The sequence below is a fragment of the Phallusia mammillata genome, chromosome 3 (assembly GCF_965637545.1).
Source record: "Phallusia mammillata chromosome 3, kaPhaMamm4.hap1.1, whole genome shotgun sequence".
NCBI lineage: Eukaryota > Metazoa > Chordata > Ascidiacea > Phlebobranchia > Ascidiidae > Phallusia > Phallusia mammillata.
This window is the reverse complement of record NC_137254.1, coordinates 14086320-14101220: the sequence shown is the minus strand read 5'-3', so window position 1 is coordinate 14101220 and position 14901 is coordinate 14086320. Positions and strand designations below refer to the sequence as shown.

General features: G+C 38.6%; 1 protein-coding gene and 1 long non-coding RNA gene across 8 annotated transcripts; one reads left to right on the top strand and one right to left on the bottom strand.

Annotated features, from left to right (window-relative positions):
• The first annotated feature begins 20 nt into the window (after positions 1-20).
• LOC145220264 (uncharacterized) lies at positions 21-2230 on the top strand. The gene has a single exon (XM_080087526.1). It carries the CDS (start codon positions 52-54, stop codon positions 2050-2052), a length of 2001 nt encoding a protein of 666 aa, XP_079943652.1. The 5' UTR covers positions 21-51; the 3' UTR covers positions 2053-2230.
• Positions 2231-12249: 10019 nt separating this feature from the next.
• On the bottom strand, positions 12250-13308 carry LOC145218554 (uncharacterized). Of its 7 annotated transcripts, none has more exons than XR_013857648.1 (4): positions 13186-13308; positions 13068-13125; positions 12716-12945; positions 12250-12640 (listed from the first exon to the last, which is right to left on the bottom strand). It is a non-coding gene; the product is annotated as an uncharacterized LOC145218554 (long non-coding RNA). The 7 variants fall into 7 exon arrangements; XR_013857646.1 differs by having other exon boundaries at positions 12716-12869; XR_013857650.1 differs by having other exon boundaries at positions 13213-13308.
• Between the last annotated feature and the right edge of the window lie 1593 nt (positions 13309-14901).

The following is a 14901-nucleotide window of genomic DNA, read 5'->3' as shown; positions in this document are numbered from 1 at the left end:
CAACTTTTAGACCACGTCAACCTAGGAGTTAATACACGTTACAATCGTGCGATGAGTGATTGTAAAAGGCGTTTAACATCGCTGAGTTGTATGTGCGACAGACGAAGGCCTGCAGTGGATAGACAGAAGATGCATAACTGGGTCATGAACCTGTCTGATTACCAACCGACGGTTGATGAAACCCAAGTTTTGCAACTTGGTCTTAATTTTGCCACTGCGCCCCGGGTGGTACCGAAAGAACAAATTATTGCTGCAGTGGAGAAAGGAATTTGGCAGCAACCAGCGCACATTAAAACAATCATTCAAGGCAAACTTGCAAACTGCCTCCGCACACACAGAATGGGTCAAAGCAACCTCAGCAACACCGAGCACCAAGCGATCCGAAGTTTGAGGTCAAACAGAAATATCTCGATCTTACCCGCAGACAAAGGTAACTGTACTGTCATCATGAACTGCCCAGACTACGACAAGAAAATGTCAGACTTATTACTGGATACTTCGACTTACAAGCGTTTAAAGCGTGATCCAACACGTAAGTCGGAACGCATCCTCAATAAGTTTGTGGGGAAATTACACACAGAGACAGGATGCATTTCTGAAGCCACATTCCATCAACTGCATAGCACGGATGGCTCCGCCCCGCGCATCTATGGCTTACCAAAAATTCACAAGGAAGGCATCCCTCTCCGACCAATTGTTTCGTTTGTTGGTACTCCAACCTACAACCTTGCGAAGTACCTAGCGAAAGTTATTTCTCCGCTTGTGGGCAATACAGAATGGACTGTTTCGAACTCGTCCAAGTTTGTTCAAGAGATAGCACAGTTGCAGCCCCTGTCCAACGAAGAGGTAATGGTGTCGTATGACGTCGTGTCACTTTTTACAAGTGTGCCAGTGGACCTGGCAATGGACATTGCGTCATCCAAGATTTTAAACGACTATAGCCTCAAAGACAGAACAACATGGTCCCCGTTGGATATTGTGGACGGTTTGCGGATTTGCTTGGAGCAATCCTATTTAACATTCAGGGGAAGCTTTTACCAACAGGTTCAAGGCACAGCGATGGGTTCCCCAGTCTCTGTGGTTGTCGCAAACATGACAATGGAAGCGCTTGAGGAAAAAGCCTTATCAACATTTGCCAACCCACCAAGATTCTGGCGGCGATATGTTGACGACATTTTTTGTGTCATCACTAAGAACCAGGTTGAGGCATTTTTACGGCATCTCAACGAGGCGCAACCAGGCATTCGGTTTACCATGGAACTCCAATCGGTAAACTGTCTTCCATTTTTAGATGTTCAAGTCACAAGAACCAATGACGATGTCTTGTACTCGAGAGTGTACCACAAGCCAACGAGTACCAGCAGGTATCTCAATTTTCGATCTCATCACCCCACATACCAAAAAAGGGGTGTGGTTCGTTCCTTAAAAGATCAGGCACGACGCTTGTGCACTCATAGCGACGACTGCGAGGCGGAACTGGCAAAGGTTCGCAAAGCCTTGAAATTTAATGGCTACCCTAACTGGATTCTCCGCGATCGACAGGCAACTTGCCCAGAACAGATGATCCATCAAAGAACAGAGGGTTTTGTGACACTTCCGTACATACCGAAACTGACGGATATTTTACGGCGTATGTTGCGTGACTTCGGCATAGCGGTTGGCGTCCAACCTGCCAATACTCTCCGCAAGCTATTGAGTCACCCAAAAGATCCAATCAACCCCTTTGAACAACGAGGTGTTGTATATTCCATTCCCTGCGCCGATTGTCCGTTAATATACATCGGGGAAACTGGAAGGTCACTCAACACCCGACGAAAAGAACATCAACGGGATGTTGTCAACAACGACCCGAAGAAGTCGGCCCTTTCCAATCACGCAGTATCACAAGGCCACCGTATTGATTTCAATGCGGCGTCTGTTGTGACCCGGGAGCCTGACTACAGGAAAAGACTATTTCTTGAGTCATGGAATATTCACCAACGGGGCAACACAATGAACATCAAAACAGACGTGATGCTTTCAGCGTGCTACAGGCACCTGCTCAAAGATTAGAGGCCCAATCATTCGTTATCGCGCGGTGTTTTCGTTACGTTGTGACGTGCTTGCGTTTCATTCTTTTTTCCTTTGTTTATCGTGCACTGTTCTAGTCGCATTCAGTGTTATTTACCCTGATGAAGACGACCTGTATAGGACGTCGAAACGTCGGAATAAAAATACTTTTGCCAGAAGAGCGTTATAGACTTGATACTATGCCTGGCAGCAACAGCTTATTTATATTTAATTCAAGTCCCGAAAATTCAAATAAATAAAAAACGCTTTTATTTGCGCCCTATTAGTAAGTACCGTATTTGCTCGATAAGCCGCGGCTTAAATTGTTTTTTACCTGCTGTTTGTGCGGCTTATAATCAAGGGCGGCTTATAATCGAGGGCGGCTTACATTTTATTTTATTCCTAAATTATTTCTACACTTCAACATTGTGGTTTATTTGAGGTTTAAATTCGTATGCATGTACAGATTGCACGTCGATACATGTTCTGTTGGGTACAGTTATCAACGTAACTAACAAATATGAGCTAATAGTTATACTATGGAACAACAGAAAGATGTATTTTGAAACAATAGTATCTAAAATTCCAGCGTGCGGCTTATAAACGAGGGCGGCTTACAATCGCCTATGACCCTCGGTGCACAATGTCTATCATGTCATTTTGCAAGTTTTGACACGCCGTGTACGTCTTAGGTGATGGAGCCATAAACGTTTGCTAAGAAAAAGTTTGCAACCCAAAAAAAAATTTGCACCGAAACATAAATGTTTGCACTGAAATAAAAATGTTTGCACTGAAACATAAATGTTTGGATCGAAAAATAAATGTTTGCACTGAAAAATAAATGTCTGCCAATAAGTTGTTGAATTGCACTTGTGGGCCACCGTAGGAAAGTTGCATATTTTACTTTTATGTTTCTAGAGAATGTAGTCCCCTTTGCTTGGTACTAATTACAAACACATTATTTATATGAACTCATTTACAATATTCAAAGACCAACAAAACACAACATGTAATCAATCAATGTGATAAGTAATTAAATTTCAGGCAAATAGCGTACAATCATTTATCTATGTATAAGAACAACGTTTTCAAATCAGAAACCCGTGCACAGCGATAACACAAACCGTTTTACCGGTTCAAGCTGCTCGACACGCAGAAAAAAGCTCGGCAGCCGATCGTTTGCTCATTTCTCTAATACATGAGGTTCAGCTACTAACAAAACAACTCACGGCAAAGGCCTTCTATTTTCCGGTAGGTGGCGCAGCGAAGCATAGGCGTTTGCAATGACAATAATGGCAGGAACTTGGCCGAACGGTCTGGCGCGCCTGACCCATATACAGACATAAAAAACCTGATCGGGATTCGTCCCCGGGAGAGTCCTGGGTTCGAACCCCGTGAAAAAAAAAAAAAAAAAAAAAAATGGCTTAGTCAGCAAAAATTTTAGTTAGTCAAAATTATAGACAAGCATTTTACGTACCGTTACATGGCAAGCAGTTACACTGGGCATTGTATACACCACAAGAACCATCTGGACATTCAACCATGTGGTTTGGACAGTCTTGTGCAGAGCCTGTCAATCAAAGACGTAACAGTTAAGTTTTATATACTACCGAGAAATCGACCTTTACAATAGTTATGGTTTTGTTACTGTGATAATTTAAACGTTGCACAATTAAATCAACCCTCAAAGCTCGATAATTTTGACGCCTTGTGTTCGCAAGGTCGTGGGTTCAGATCTTAGCTATAGTGGTTGTTAAAAAAAATTAGTCACCAAATAAGTTTGCTGGGAAAAGAATTTTTAGGCAAACGCAGGTTATAAAGCTTCGAAAACTTTTTTCGATTGGTTCAGGTAGTATTAGGCCGTCCAATTTAATTTTGTTGGCACTCTAGTCGTCGTGTAATGGATATTCCACTCATACCATTAAACAAAAACTAATTAGGACAAAAAAGTAAAATTATTGAGGCATAGCAAGGTTATAGAATTAGAATGTGGGTTATTATGACGCATAAGTATTCATAATTAGTGTGTTCCTAAACAACTTAAAGTTCATCTTGCAATATGACTGGAAATTTATTTATCTCCTACCGTATTTTATAAAGAAGATGGCAAAAATAGTCAGTAACTTCCAGTTGAAAATTGACATAGTTTTAGTTTGTACAACAAATCCTATGAACTCCTATTTGAAACAAAATGAATAAAAAAGAATTAATTTTAGCAAACAAATAAAATGTGGAAAACATAAACTACCAAAAATCCACGAAGATAAATTAGTTTTAATTAACATACATAACAATTGACTGTACTTATATAGGTATCAAGAAAAATAACATTACTACTGGTATCAGACAACTACATGCATTTTTAAGTATTCAAGTTGTCTACTGAACATCTATGGTTAACGATACCAGTACCACCACTATATTAAACCACACACATTACTGTGGAGATACAAAACTGGTACCTGGCTTAATCCAATGCATCGTTTAACAACGGATGCTAAATCAGGAAACCGTATTGTGATCGTAAAACAATTGTTAGTCACAATCCCGATAAAAATGCTTGATCGTACGCTCGTGTGCTAAACAACCCTTAGCTGTGCAACCTAAGTGTAATTTTCCATTTGAGGGTTTAAGCCCCTAGCCTAAGATGACCCACGTTCATACAGCCCCATTACAATCATGAGATTAATGATCGTAAACCCATTTCATCCTCTAAGATAGTCCAGTGATTTTTAACAAATTTGTCGTTTAACTGGTGTCAGTATTTAAATGCAGCCTGGTGAACGAAACGCTTGTTCGGTATAGTCTAGTGATGAGAAAAACAGTCTTGCAAAACATTTTTGGCTCTAAGATGGCCAAGAGCATAGTATAACCGCCTTGAAATTGTAAGGTTGGTGGTTTTATTCTAATTTCTGGCTCTAAGATGGTCAGTGTTGGCACAAGCGCATTAGTGGATTGTGATTTTCTGGATCTAAGGTGGCTCAAAGTATGGTGCATCCGCATTGCAATCGTAAGATTGGTGGTTCGAGTTTCAGCTTAACTTAAAGAGGACACCTTAACTCAATTTAACGAAGCAGAAACGATCGAAGACCATTTTAGAGCTTGGAGCTATTTAACTGTTTAAAATCTACTTAAAACTTACATTTATATTTCATGCACATTGCAAGTACGAAAGTCACTATATTCAAACGATTTTCAGAACAAAATAAAGGTTTGTTGGGGCATACCGACATTATTGGTCTATTGAGCATACCTGTAGGTATTATTTCGCAACAGCTTGAAACAGAATGTAACGGTTGCGTAATCGGTAACATCGGTAAGCTGCAAGCTCGGGTGATTGGCACCTACTTGCTGCCGAGCGCGCAACGATTTCCGCGCACACATCGCGTATTGTTATACGACCCTGTGTTAGTAGCTGCATGTTGTTAATATACCACCCGATGCATTATAATATGCATCATATAAGGGTACTGAATGATTTTCCAATTAAACTGAAAACCGAAACACTTACATTTTTGTGACTTCTTCTGGGGATCTCAAAGATTGTGGGTTCGAATCCCAACCAATGCTTGCTTTGGAAAGCTGTGTTAACCTGGAAAAATATGTTTGTGTTTATTTCAACTGTACACAAATAATAGAAAGTAAACAGGAACCAAAACGTATTTAACTAAACCATTCGTAACCTCTGTTTTCTGAAACTTATTCTAGAGTAAGAAATGGGGTTAGAACCACTATTTTCTGAGGTTAGTGATTCTAACATCATTCCTTACTCTTTAGATGGTCCAGTGGTTAGTACATTTGCATTGCAATCAAAAGATTATTGGATCAATGGTCCAGTGGTTAGTACATCCATCAATGGTAAGGTAACTTTTTGGTTTAAATCCAATTTCGATGTCTAAGCTAACCTAACCGTTAGTGCAAATGCTTTGCATTAATAAGGTTAGTGGTTCTAACCCTATTTCTGGCTCTAAGATGGCCCAGAGTAAGGTACAACCGTATTATAATCGTTGGTTGGTGGTTTAAATTCCAGCTCAACCTGTTAGAAGTCTCAGAAATGAGCAAATACGTGTTATACACTGCTCGAAGCTCATAGCTATTTGAGTAATTGCATGACAAAAAGTTGTTTATAGGGATATCGAAATTATAACATCACTGGTTGATGGGACATAACTGTATGGATTATTTCGCAACAGCTAGAAACAGAATGTAACGGTTGAGTAATACACCGTCAAACTGCATGCTCGGGTGACTGGCATCTAATTGCTGCCAAACGTGCAACGGTTTCCTCGCACACATTGCGTATTGTTTATACGACCCTGTGTTAGTAGCTGCATGCTGTTAATATACCACCCAATGCATTACAGTATGCAACACATAAAGGTACTGAATAATGTTTCAGTTAAACACCTAAATCGCCAAACTTACATTTTTTCATGCGAGATCCTAAATGTTGTGGGTCAAATCCCACTCAAAAGCCGCTTTAAAAACAGCTGTGTTAGCTTTTATAAAATACATTTGCGTTTACTGCGACTGCCAACAACTTATCGAAAAAAGTAAAGCCATTTTGTTACGTCACTCACACACGTCGAAGTGTTAATTGTGCGCAAACAATTGCCTTCTTTGTTACTTGTGACTTAATATACAAGCATTGCTCGTAAGATGAGAACTATACCACTTAACAGTCGCATCACGAGATTTGAAATTGGATTGTAGAAAGGCCATGTCTTGGTACCCCTATAAAAATCGCCTCGCGGGCTATTTTGAAAACACGGCGCTAGGGCATGTGAGAAATGCGGCCCGCGTGAATCATTATTAAACTAATCCGGCTCGCTGTGAAAAAAGTTTGGTGACTCTGGGTAAGTGCATCCGAATTTTAATTAAAAGGTTGGTGGTTCTAATTTCAATTCCGACTCCAGGGTGGCACAGTGGTTAGTGCAACCCCCTTGAAATCGCAAAGTTGGTGGTTTAAGTTCCAGCTCAACCATTACCAGTGTACAAAGTGCCGATGTTGTCCATGTACGGTTGGTAATTCTTGTCCCAATTCATTCTCTAAGATGAAAAGGTGGTTAGTGCAACCCCCTCACAATCGCAATATTGTTAAATCCGGTTTAGGCCTTTGAGATGGCCCATTGGCTGGTGCACCCCTTGCTTACGTAAGATGACCCAGGGGTTATTGGAACCGCCTTAGTCGTAAGGTGGGTAGTTCAATCTAAAATATACCTATAAGATTGCACCTTAAAAACTATAACCGTCTAGTAATTGAGTCAGTTACGTTTTTTCAAAACCTAGTGCTAAGCGAAATCACCTAAGAATTGTGGTAGACTCACATAGTCTAAACCAGGGGTCACCAAACTACTGCCCGCGGGCCGGATCTGGCCCGCGAAGTCATTTCATCCGGCCCGCGACCGCATTTTTTGGTTTGCCAAACCGTATTGATAACATTGTAACATTCAAAAAATAATCTGGTCCTTGCAAAAGTTTTCCTGTGGCGATTTGTAGAATTAATATTACCTTGTTTCATATGATAACGTAACTTGGCGCATCTAGAAAAATCGCTCCGCGGGCTAAGTTTGAAAAGATGGACATGTAACCTATGCGGCCCGCGTAAATCATTTTTAAACTTATCTGGCCCGCAGTGAAAAAAGTTTGGTGACCCCTGGTCTAAACGAACATAAGAAAGGGTTACAAAAATAAAAGGTTAACTTTTCGGAGTGGGTAAAATTCCTGCAGCTATAATAGGTGGCGTTAAATGGCATGTTATCTGTTTAGACCAGTGGTTCTTAACCTTTTTTTCTATTGTTACCCACAAAATGTTTTGATGGATATCAATTACCCCTTTCCAGAAAAACATCACCTAATATAGCTTGCAATAACCCACAGAAAAACAAAGTCATTATTTTTGTACATTCCAAGGTTCATTTCAAACGCAGTTAATGGGAAAGTTGATACTGATTTTTAGAGTGCAGGAGAGACATTACAAAATGTTTGCTGGTTACAATAATGATCATCAAGAATCTAAAGATAACTATAACAGAACATCTATGTTACCCCTTTTAAAATGCCAAATTACCCCTTTGGGGGTAATTACCCACAGGTTAAGAACCACTGGTTTAGACAAACAATTCAGTGTCATCATTTGCAAATTTCATTTTTATTGAGCTACAAAACTGAAATCTTTTCAAATTCGCCAAGACGGGGCATGGTTTCGGGGCCGACTCGGACCTCGTCTGCAGGAGTTTTGTTAGTTTTCAATATGTAAAATTCAACAATTAAATATTAAATATGTTATGCTAAACATTTGTTTCACCTGCTAATAGTCAACAGTAAAAATATAAAACTGATAATGAAATGTTTGTGAAAATTATTGCACAGTTTTCATGCCGAAATTCAAAAAAATCGGGCTTGAAAACCAAGCAGTTTCATTACAGGTCAAACAAAGGTATGCTATAGTAGGGTCGTTATTATTTCCTAAGTAGTACGAAAGACGTTACTGTAAAATTTATTTAGTTTCAAGATTTACGATATGCAATGAAATCAAATCACAACAGCGAGAAACACAGGACAAAACCGCTGCCTATTACAGCAAGCCGTAAGCTCTGTTGACTGGCGGCTAAACGACTCTATATTGGTGCATGTGTGCTGTTAATATACCACACATAGCTTTACAACCTGACATCAGCTGATAATAAAATTGTTTTCCAAATTTACATTTTGGTTGTTAAGATTTTTTTAAAGATTATGCTACGAATCCCAAACAATGGCTGTTTTAGGCAAAAGCAGTGTTAGCCTTGGGAGGAAATTTGTTTTTGTTTATTGCATATTGCCCAGCTTTTGGTGCGTAAACTTGAACCAAAAGGCTTTCATCAACACCAGTGTTTTTGTTATTAATCTCTGTTGCCAATTTTTATCATGTGAATTTCATCGCTCTTATTCCCTTGCCAGGGGCGGCTCGTGCTAGGGTGCTGCAGCACCCCCTAGACATTTTTACTTAATACACCTACCATAATATTACAAATAACTTTCATTATTTTTATTTTTTGTTCCTTAGCAATATATACTAAGCATAATTTCCGCCCTAATCACCTTTTTCTCATTAAAATTTTTTTTTTTTGAAACACTAATGTATATCTATGCTGGAACTGCAGCTCCAGTTTTCTGACGTTTCATGACGTTTTGCGGTTCTGGGCATGCGCTCTTTGAAAAGCTACATGCTGGGCGAAATAGGAGCCAGGGTGCTGCGGCTCGCGCAGCTCCACCAATCACGTAGCGTGTGACCTGGGCACCCGGAAGTAGTTGTCTGTTCCGCGTTTATTGTGTGCCAAAGCAAATCACGTGTATCATCAGGTTCGACAATGAGTGCAGTACGACAGTCATTCTTTTTTAATCATTTTTACAGTTTTTGATTGAAAGGTTAATCATGGCTTTTCAAGATTCTAATTCGGTGACTGTAAGTGAGCTTCAGCAACTTAAGTTTTCGCAGTTATCAAGTGCTGAAAAGGTAAGTATAAGAAAAAAGGGTGTCCAGCGCCTGATATTCAACTTTGTCAGCCAGGAATGAGCCACAACAAGAAATATATACGCATATTTAATTCTGAATGGTATAAAAAAAAATGGCTTTGTGGTTGTGAAGTTAGAAATGCACTGTCCTGTTTTCCATGTTTGCTGTTTGGAGGTGATGAAAAATGCTGGACAAAAGATGGTTTTACAAATGCAGCCAAAATAGGTGAGAAAGCAAAAAAACATGAGAAGTCAAAGAAGCATGTGGACAATGATGTTTCACTTTTGGGAACTGTAAATATTAAGGAAAAACTTATAGACTTTGAGGCGTATATAGACTTTCAATTATTGAACACAACAAAAAAGTGGAAAAAATAGTGAAATTTTGTCCAAAATAATAGACTGCATTTTGTTCTGTGAAAACTTTGAAACTCCCTCACGTGGACATGATGAAAAAGATGAGTATTGATATAATGGACATGTACTGTTTGTCTAAACAGTAGCTGCTAAATTGCTTCACAGGAAGTGTTTCTTAAGAATGAACATTCTACAGACAAGATAGTAGTGACCACCAAGCACATCCTATTGTTGACAAAGAAAAGCTAGTTACTGAAATGAAAATGTTTCTGTAGATCTGATGTTCATGATTACTTTGAAAATAATCTAGATGATGTTTTGACAAGTGAAATTACTAGGATGAAAAATCCTTTTTGCTGTTTCCATGAGTCCTTCAAAGGCAAAACAGTTTGGATGCAAACCTTTGTTAGGAACACCATTATTTCCAAAAGACTTGCATTTACAGTGCTAGTACTACTAAATAGAAAAACAGTTTCTCAGTTGTCATTTGGAATCAAGGAAGAAGCTATCAATTATCATGCCCAAACTATTTGAATAAGGTTGATGTCAGCTTAGGAATCTTAAAGCCATAAGCTCTATATTGTTAAACAAATTTGTACACTGAATATTTTAATTTGTAAAATAAAAAATGGGAGGTGCCACACAAGCTGCAAAGTTGGACAAGATGTTACAAGCATTAGAGGAAATTAAGAAGCGGCAGGATAAGTTTGAAACACAAATGGAGCAGGTAGAATCTAATCCTGTTTCCACTTCTTCAAAAGGTGTTCCAACAGAAGACCTACAAAAGGAGGAAAAGGCGATGAGAACTACCCTATCTGCCCTAGAAGAGGAGATGCGAAGCTTCTCAAGAAGGATTACTGACTGCGAGCAATCCATTGATGACCTCGAGCAGTACGGAAGAAGGAACTGCCTCATCCTGCATGGAGCAAAAGAAATTCCAAAGGGGAGTTATGCTAATCTATTTGACTTCATCCTAAAAATATTTAACTTTAAACTAAAACTAAACTTCCGAGTCACTGCCATGGATATTGACATTGCTCATGTCCTGCCGGCAAAAAAGGGTACTCCCTTGATTATCAAATTTGTTAGAAGATCTGTAAGGAACTCAATATTTTTTAGCAAAAGACATCTAGCTGGAACTGGCCTAAAGGTTACGGAATCACTAACAAAAAGAAGCCTACATCTGCTGCGAAAGGTTCAGGAGAAAGTGGGAATGAGGTCAACCTGGACCAGCAATGGGACCATCTTCATTAACATAAATGATAAAAAAGGTGATACGTAGCTTAGAAGATCTACAGTCCATTGCCTAGAAAGTGTTGTGCTTACCCTATGTATATCTGTACATTCGTAATTTGTGGTATTTAGCACAAAGTGTGCTAGCTCCCTCCCTGTCTGTTGTAATAGTGTACTGGTTACCTATCTAAAATAATTGAGCACTGGCTTTTCATAATGTTGACTAAAGGAGTACAGAAAGAGCAACAAAAGGATGCTAATGAATATTATTCTGCCAACGACAAAGGATATGATGCAAACACGCAACTGCCTTATACCTCCATATCACAGCACGAGTTGTTAACTCACCTACACCAGACATCAATGCTATTAATGATCTATTTACTGACCAGAATAATGATACCCTCCTTGACATTTAATGAATCATTTACATTTAATATTATCAAAACATATTTCATTGCAATGCCAAAATGTGAAAACCTTTGGGTTGAGCTACAACTTCAGGATACAAAACATGTGATCATAGGGATAGTATACCGACATCCAAGTTATAATATTTCTGAATTTCAAACAAACTTAGAAAAATGTCTGTTTACTCTAAATAAAAAGAAAACTGTTATTTACATTCTTGGGGATTTCAATATTGACCTAAGTGCTAGCAATACACAATGCAACAATTACAAGGAAATGCTGACAAGCCTAAATGTAAAATCATTGATCAATACATACTCTCACATAGCTCCTTTCCTCACAAGATCTGCCATAGATCATATATATACAAATAATGACATAGGGCAACTCATACCTGGTTTAGTAGAATTTGATATATCCGACCATCTTCCAATTTTTGTCATTGTCAAACACACCCCACACAAAGTAGTGACCACAACAAGAAAATTCAGAACCTATAAAAACTTCAATTTAGAAAGCTATTGTGAAGATATACTGCAAATCCAAGCCAACATCATATTACCATCATCTGTTGAAGAAACAATGGTTCAAATAATGTCGCTTTTGCAAGAAGTGATAAACAAACATGCACCATATGCTAAGGCTCCAAAAAATCGTCGCAAACATAACCCATGGATCACAAGTGCAATTCTGAATTCCATTAACACTAAGAACAAAATGTACAAAAAAACAATCCACTCGGACAACACAAACATCAAAACAACTTACAAACTTTATGCAAAAATGCTTAAAAATGTTATAACAAAATCTAAACAACTTCACTACACAAACCTTTTTACAGCTAACCAAAACAATCCCCAAAAAACCTGGCAGACAATACGCAATATCACCTCACACAAACAAACAAAACACAACAACATCACAAAAGTTATTAATAACTCACAACACATTACAGATCCCACATTGATAGCTGATGCATTCAACACTTACTTTTCGACAATTGGCAGCAACATGGCAAGCAAAATTCTGTCTACACCACAATCCCCAATATCATTTCTTCCCCATCCAACATCCAATTCATTTTCATTTATATCTATAGACACAAATGAGGTGTATAATACTATATTGGCACTAAATGAAAGGAAGGCACCAGAGCCATATGATATACCTGCTAAATTACTCAAACTTGCAGCCCCATACTTATCTCCCTTGCTTTGTGACATATTCAATGAATGTGTCTTTTCCGGTGTCTATCCAAACTGTCTCAAACTGGCAAAGGTCATTCCCTGTTTCAAAGGTGGGAATTCCCAGGAAATGTCCAACTACAGGCCAATATCCCTCTTACCAATTGTGTCAAAAGTATTTGAAAGACTAATATACAACAGAATGACAAATTACCTGAACAAGTTTAAACTGATTACTAAGTTCCAAAATGGCTTCCGACCCCAACACTCAACAAATTTGACTATAGCAGAAATTCACGACAAACTTGTATTTAATTGTGACAATGATCACATCACCTGTGGAATTTTTTTGGATTTGGCAAAAGCATTCGACACTGTTGACCATTCTATATTGCTGCAAAAGTTAAGTTGCTATGGTTTTAGAGGTCACATAGTGGAATTTTTCAGAAGTTACCTGACAGATCGGAAGCAAATCACTTACATCCATCCAAACTACAAATCTTGCTGTCTAAATACAACTTGTGGCCTTCCCCAAGGATCCATTTTGGGTCCTTTGCTTTTTATATGGTACATCAACGACCTACCGACAGCATCAAAATTTAATACAAGATTGTTTGCCGATGACACATTTCTCTGGATGTCAGACAGCAACTCCTCTGTACTGAAAAAAAAATGTAAATAATGAATTTGGCAAGGTTGACCAATGGATGCGGGCGAATAAATTGTCATTAAACTACAAAAAAAAACAAAGTTTATGATATTTACCAAAACCAAACACATTCTTCATTCCGCTTTCAAAATAACATACGGACATGACTCCATTGAAGAGGTGCAAGCAGTGAAATAGGTGTGTTTTTTGACAAGAAATTAAATTTTAAACCCCACATACAATATCTTCGCAAAAAAATTAGTCGCAGTGCTGGCATACTTGCAAAGCTACGACATCTCATGCAATTTCCAACCCTCCGAGCTATATACCATTCATTGGTACACCCATACCTCCTGCATGGATTAATAGCTTGGGGCTTTGCTAATTAAACTACTTTGCAGCCATTAATATCCCTTCAGAATAGGATTTTAAAAATCATTACTCATAGCCCATATCGGACATCACCAGCTCCCCTGTACAAAAAAACAAACATTGTAAAGCTGAAAGATATACACTTTACAGAGGTAGTTAAATTTGTGTTTCTTTTTAAAAGCATGACATTACCTGAAACTTTTCACCAATTTTTAACACCAATCCAGCACATTCACCAACACAACACCAGACTGGCATCAAGAGGTCAATACTTTTTGCACCGCGTTCCGACCAAACGAGCCCAAAATACCATATTCTTTGCCAGTTCTAAAATGTGGGACATTCTGCCAGAAAACATTAAAAATGTGGGCTTACACACTTTTAAAAAGAAAGTAAAACAGTTTCTTGTTAGCAGATATGCTCCATTTAAAAAAAAAATGGTTCCGTCATTACATGCTGCCCCCGCCCACGTGCTGTTGTAAACATGCCTTACGTTGTTTTTGCATTGATTAACTGTGCCCAATCACACAATCAACCTACGCACTGCTGCTGGCCTTCTTTTCTTGTCGCTAATTTGCCCTCCAGCTGGTTGTTCGATCGTGCGCACACAACGATTCGTTCAAAAATATCCTTGCATTTTCGCTTATTGTATAATTGTGTTGTTACTGCGTTTCTGCTTCTTCTTCTTTTACGTACTGAATTACATTGCAAACATTGTATTGTATTATTACTGTTTGTTTTTTACCGTCCTACTGCATTACCTCGTAATTTTGCCCCAGCAATCACTTTTCCAGGTGACTGCTAACTGCTAATTGCCGATCTTCGTTTTTTTTATCGTTATTCCAAATAGACGATAATGGGTCAATGACTTGGCGGCCAATGATTGGCCTTTTGTTGACCTGTTACGTAGTTACTTGTTGTGCAATTTTCTTCGTTACTGTTACACGAAATCGTGACAAATACACCATTGAATTGAATTGACCAAAGTGACAATACCTTAAACACTGATAATGATTTTTTATCCTGCACTTATGTTCTGTCCACTCAAATTGCAACAAATGCTCCTTCCAAAAATAGTTTCTCAGCTATGTGTGTCAATATAAGATCATTGGCAAACCCTAGAAATTTTTCAAAGCTTGAATCCCTTAT

Excerpts from the sequence above, each read along its gene's own strand:
- LOC145220264 (XM_080087526.1), top strand. The coding sequence starts at position 52 with ATGAGTGATTGTAAAAGGCGTTTAACATCGCTGAGTTGTATGTGCGAC.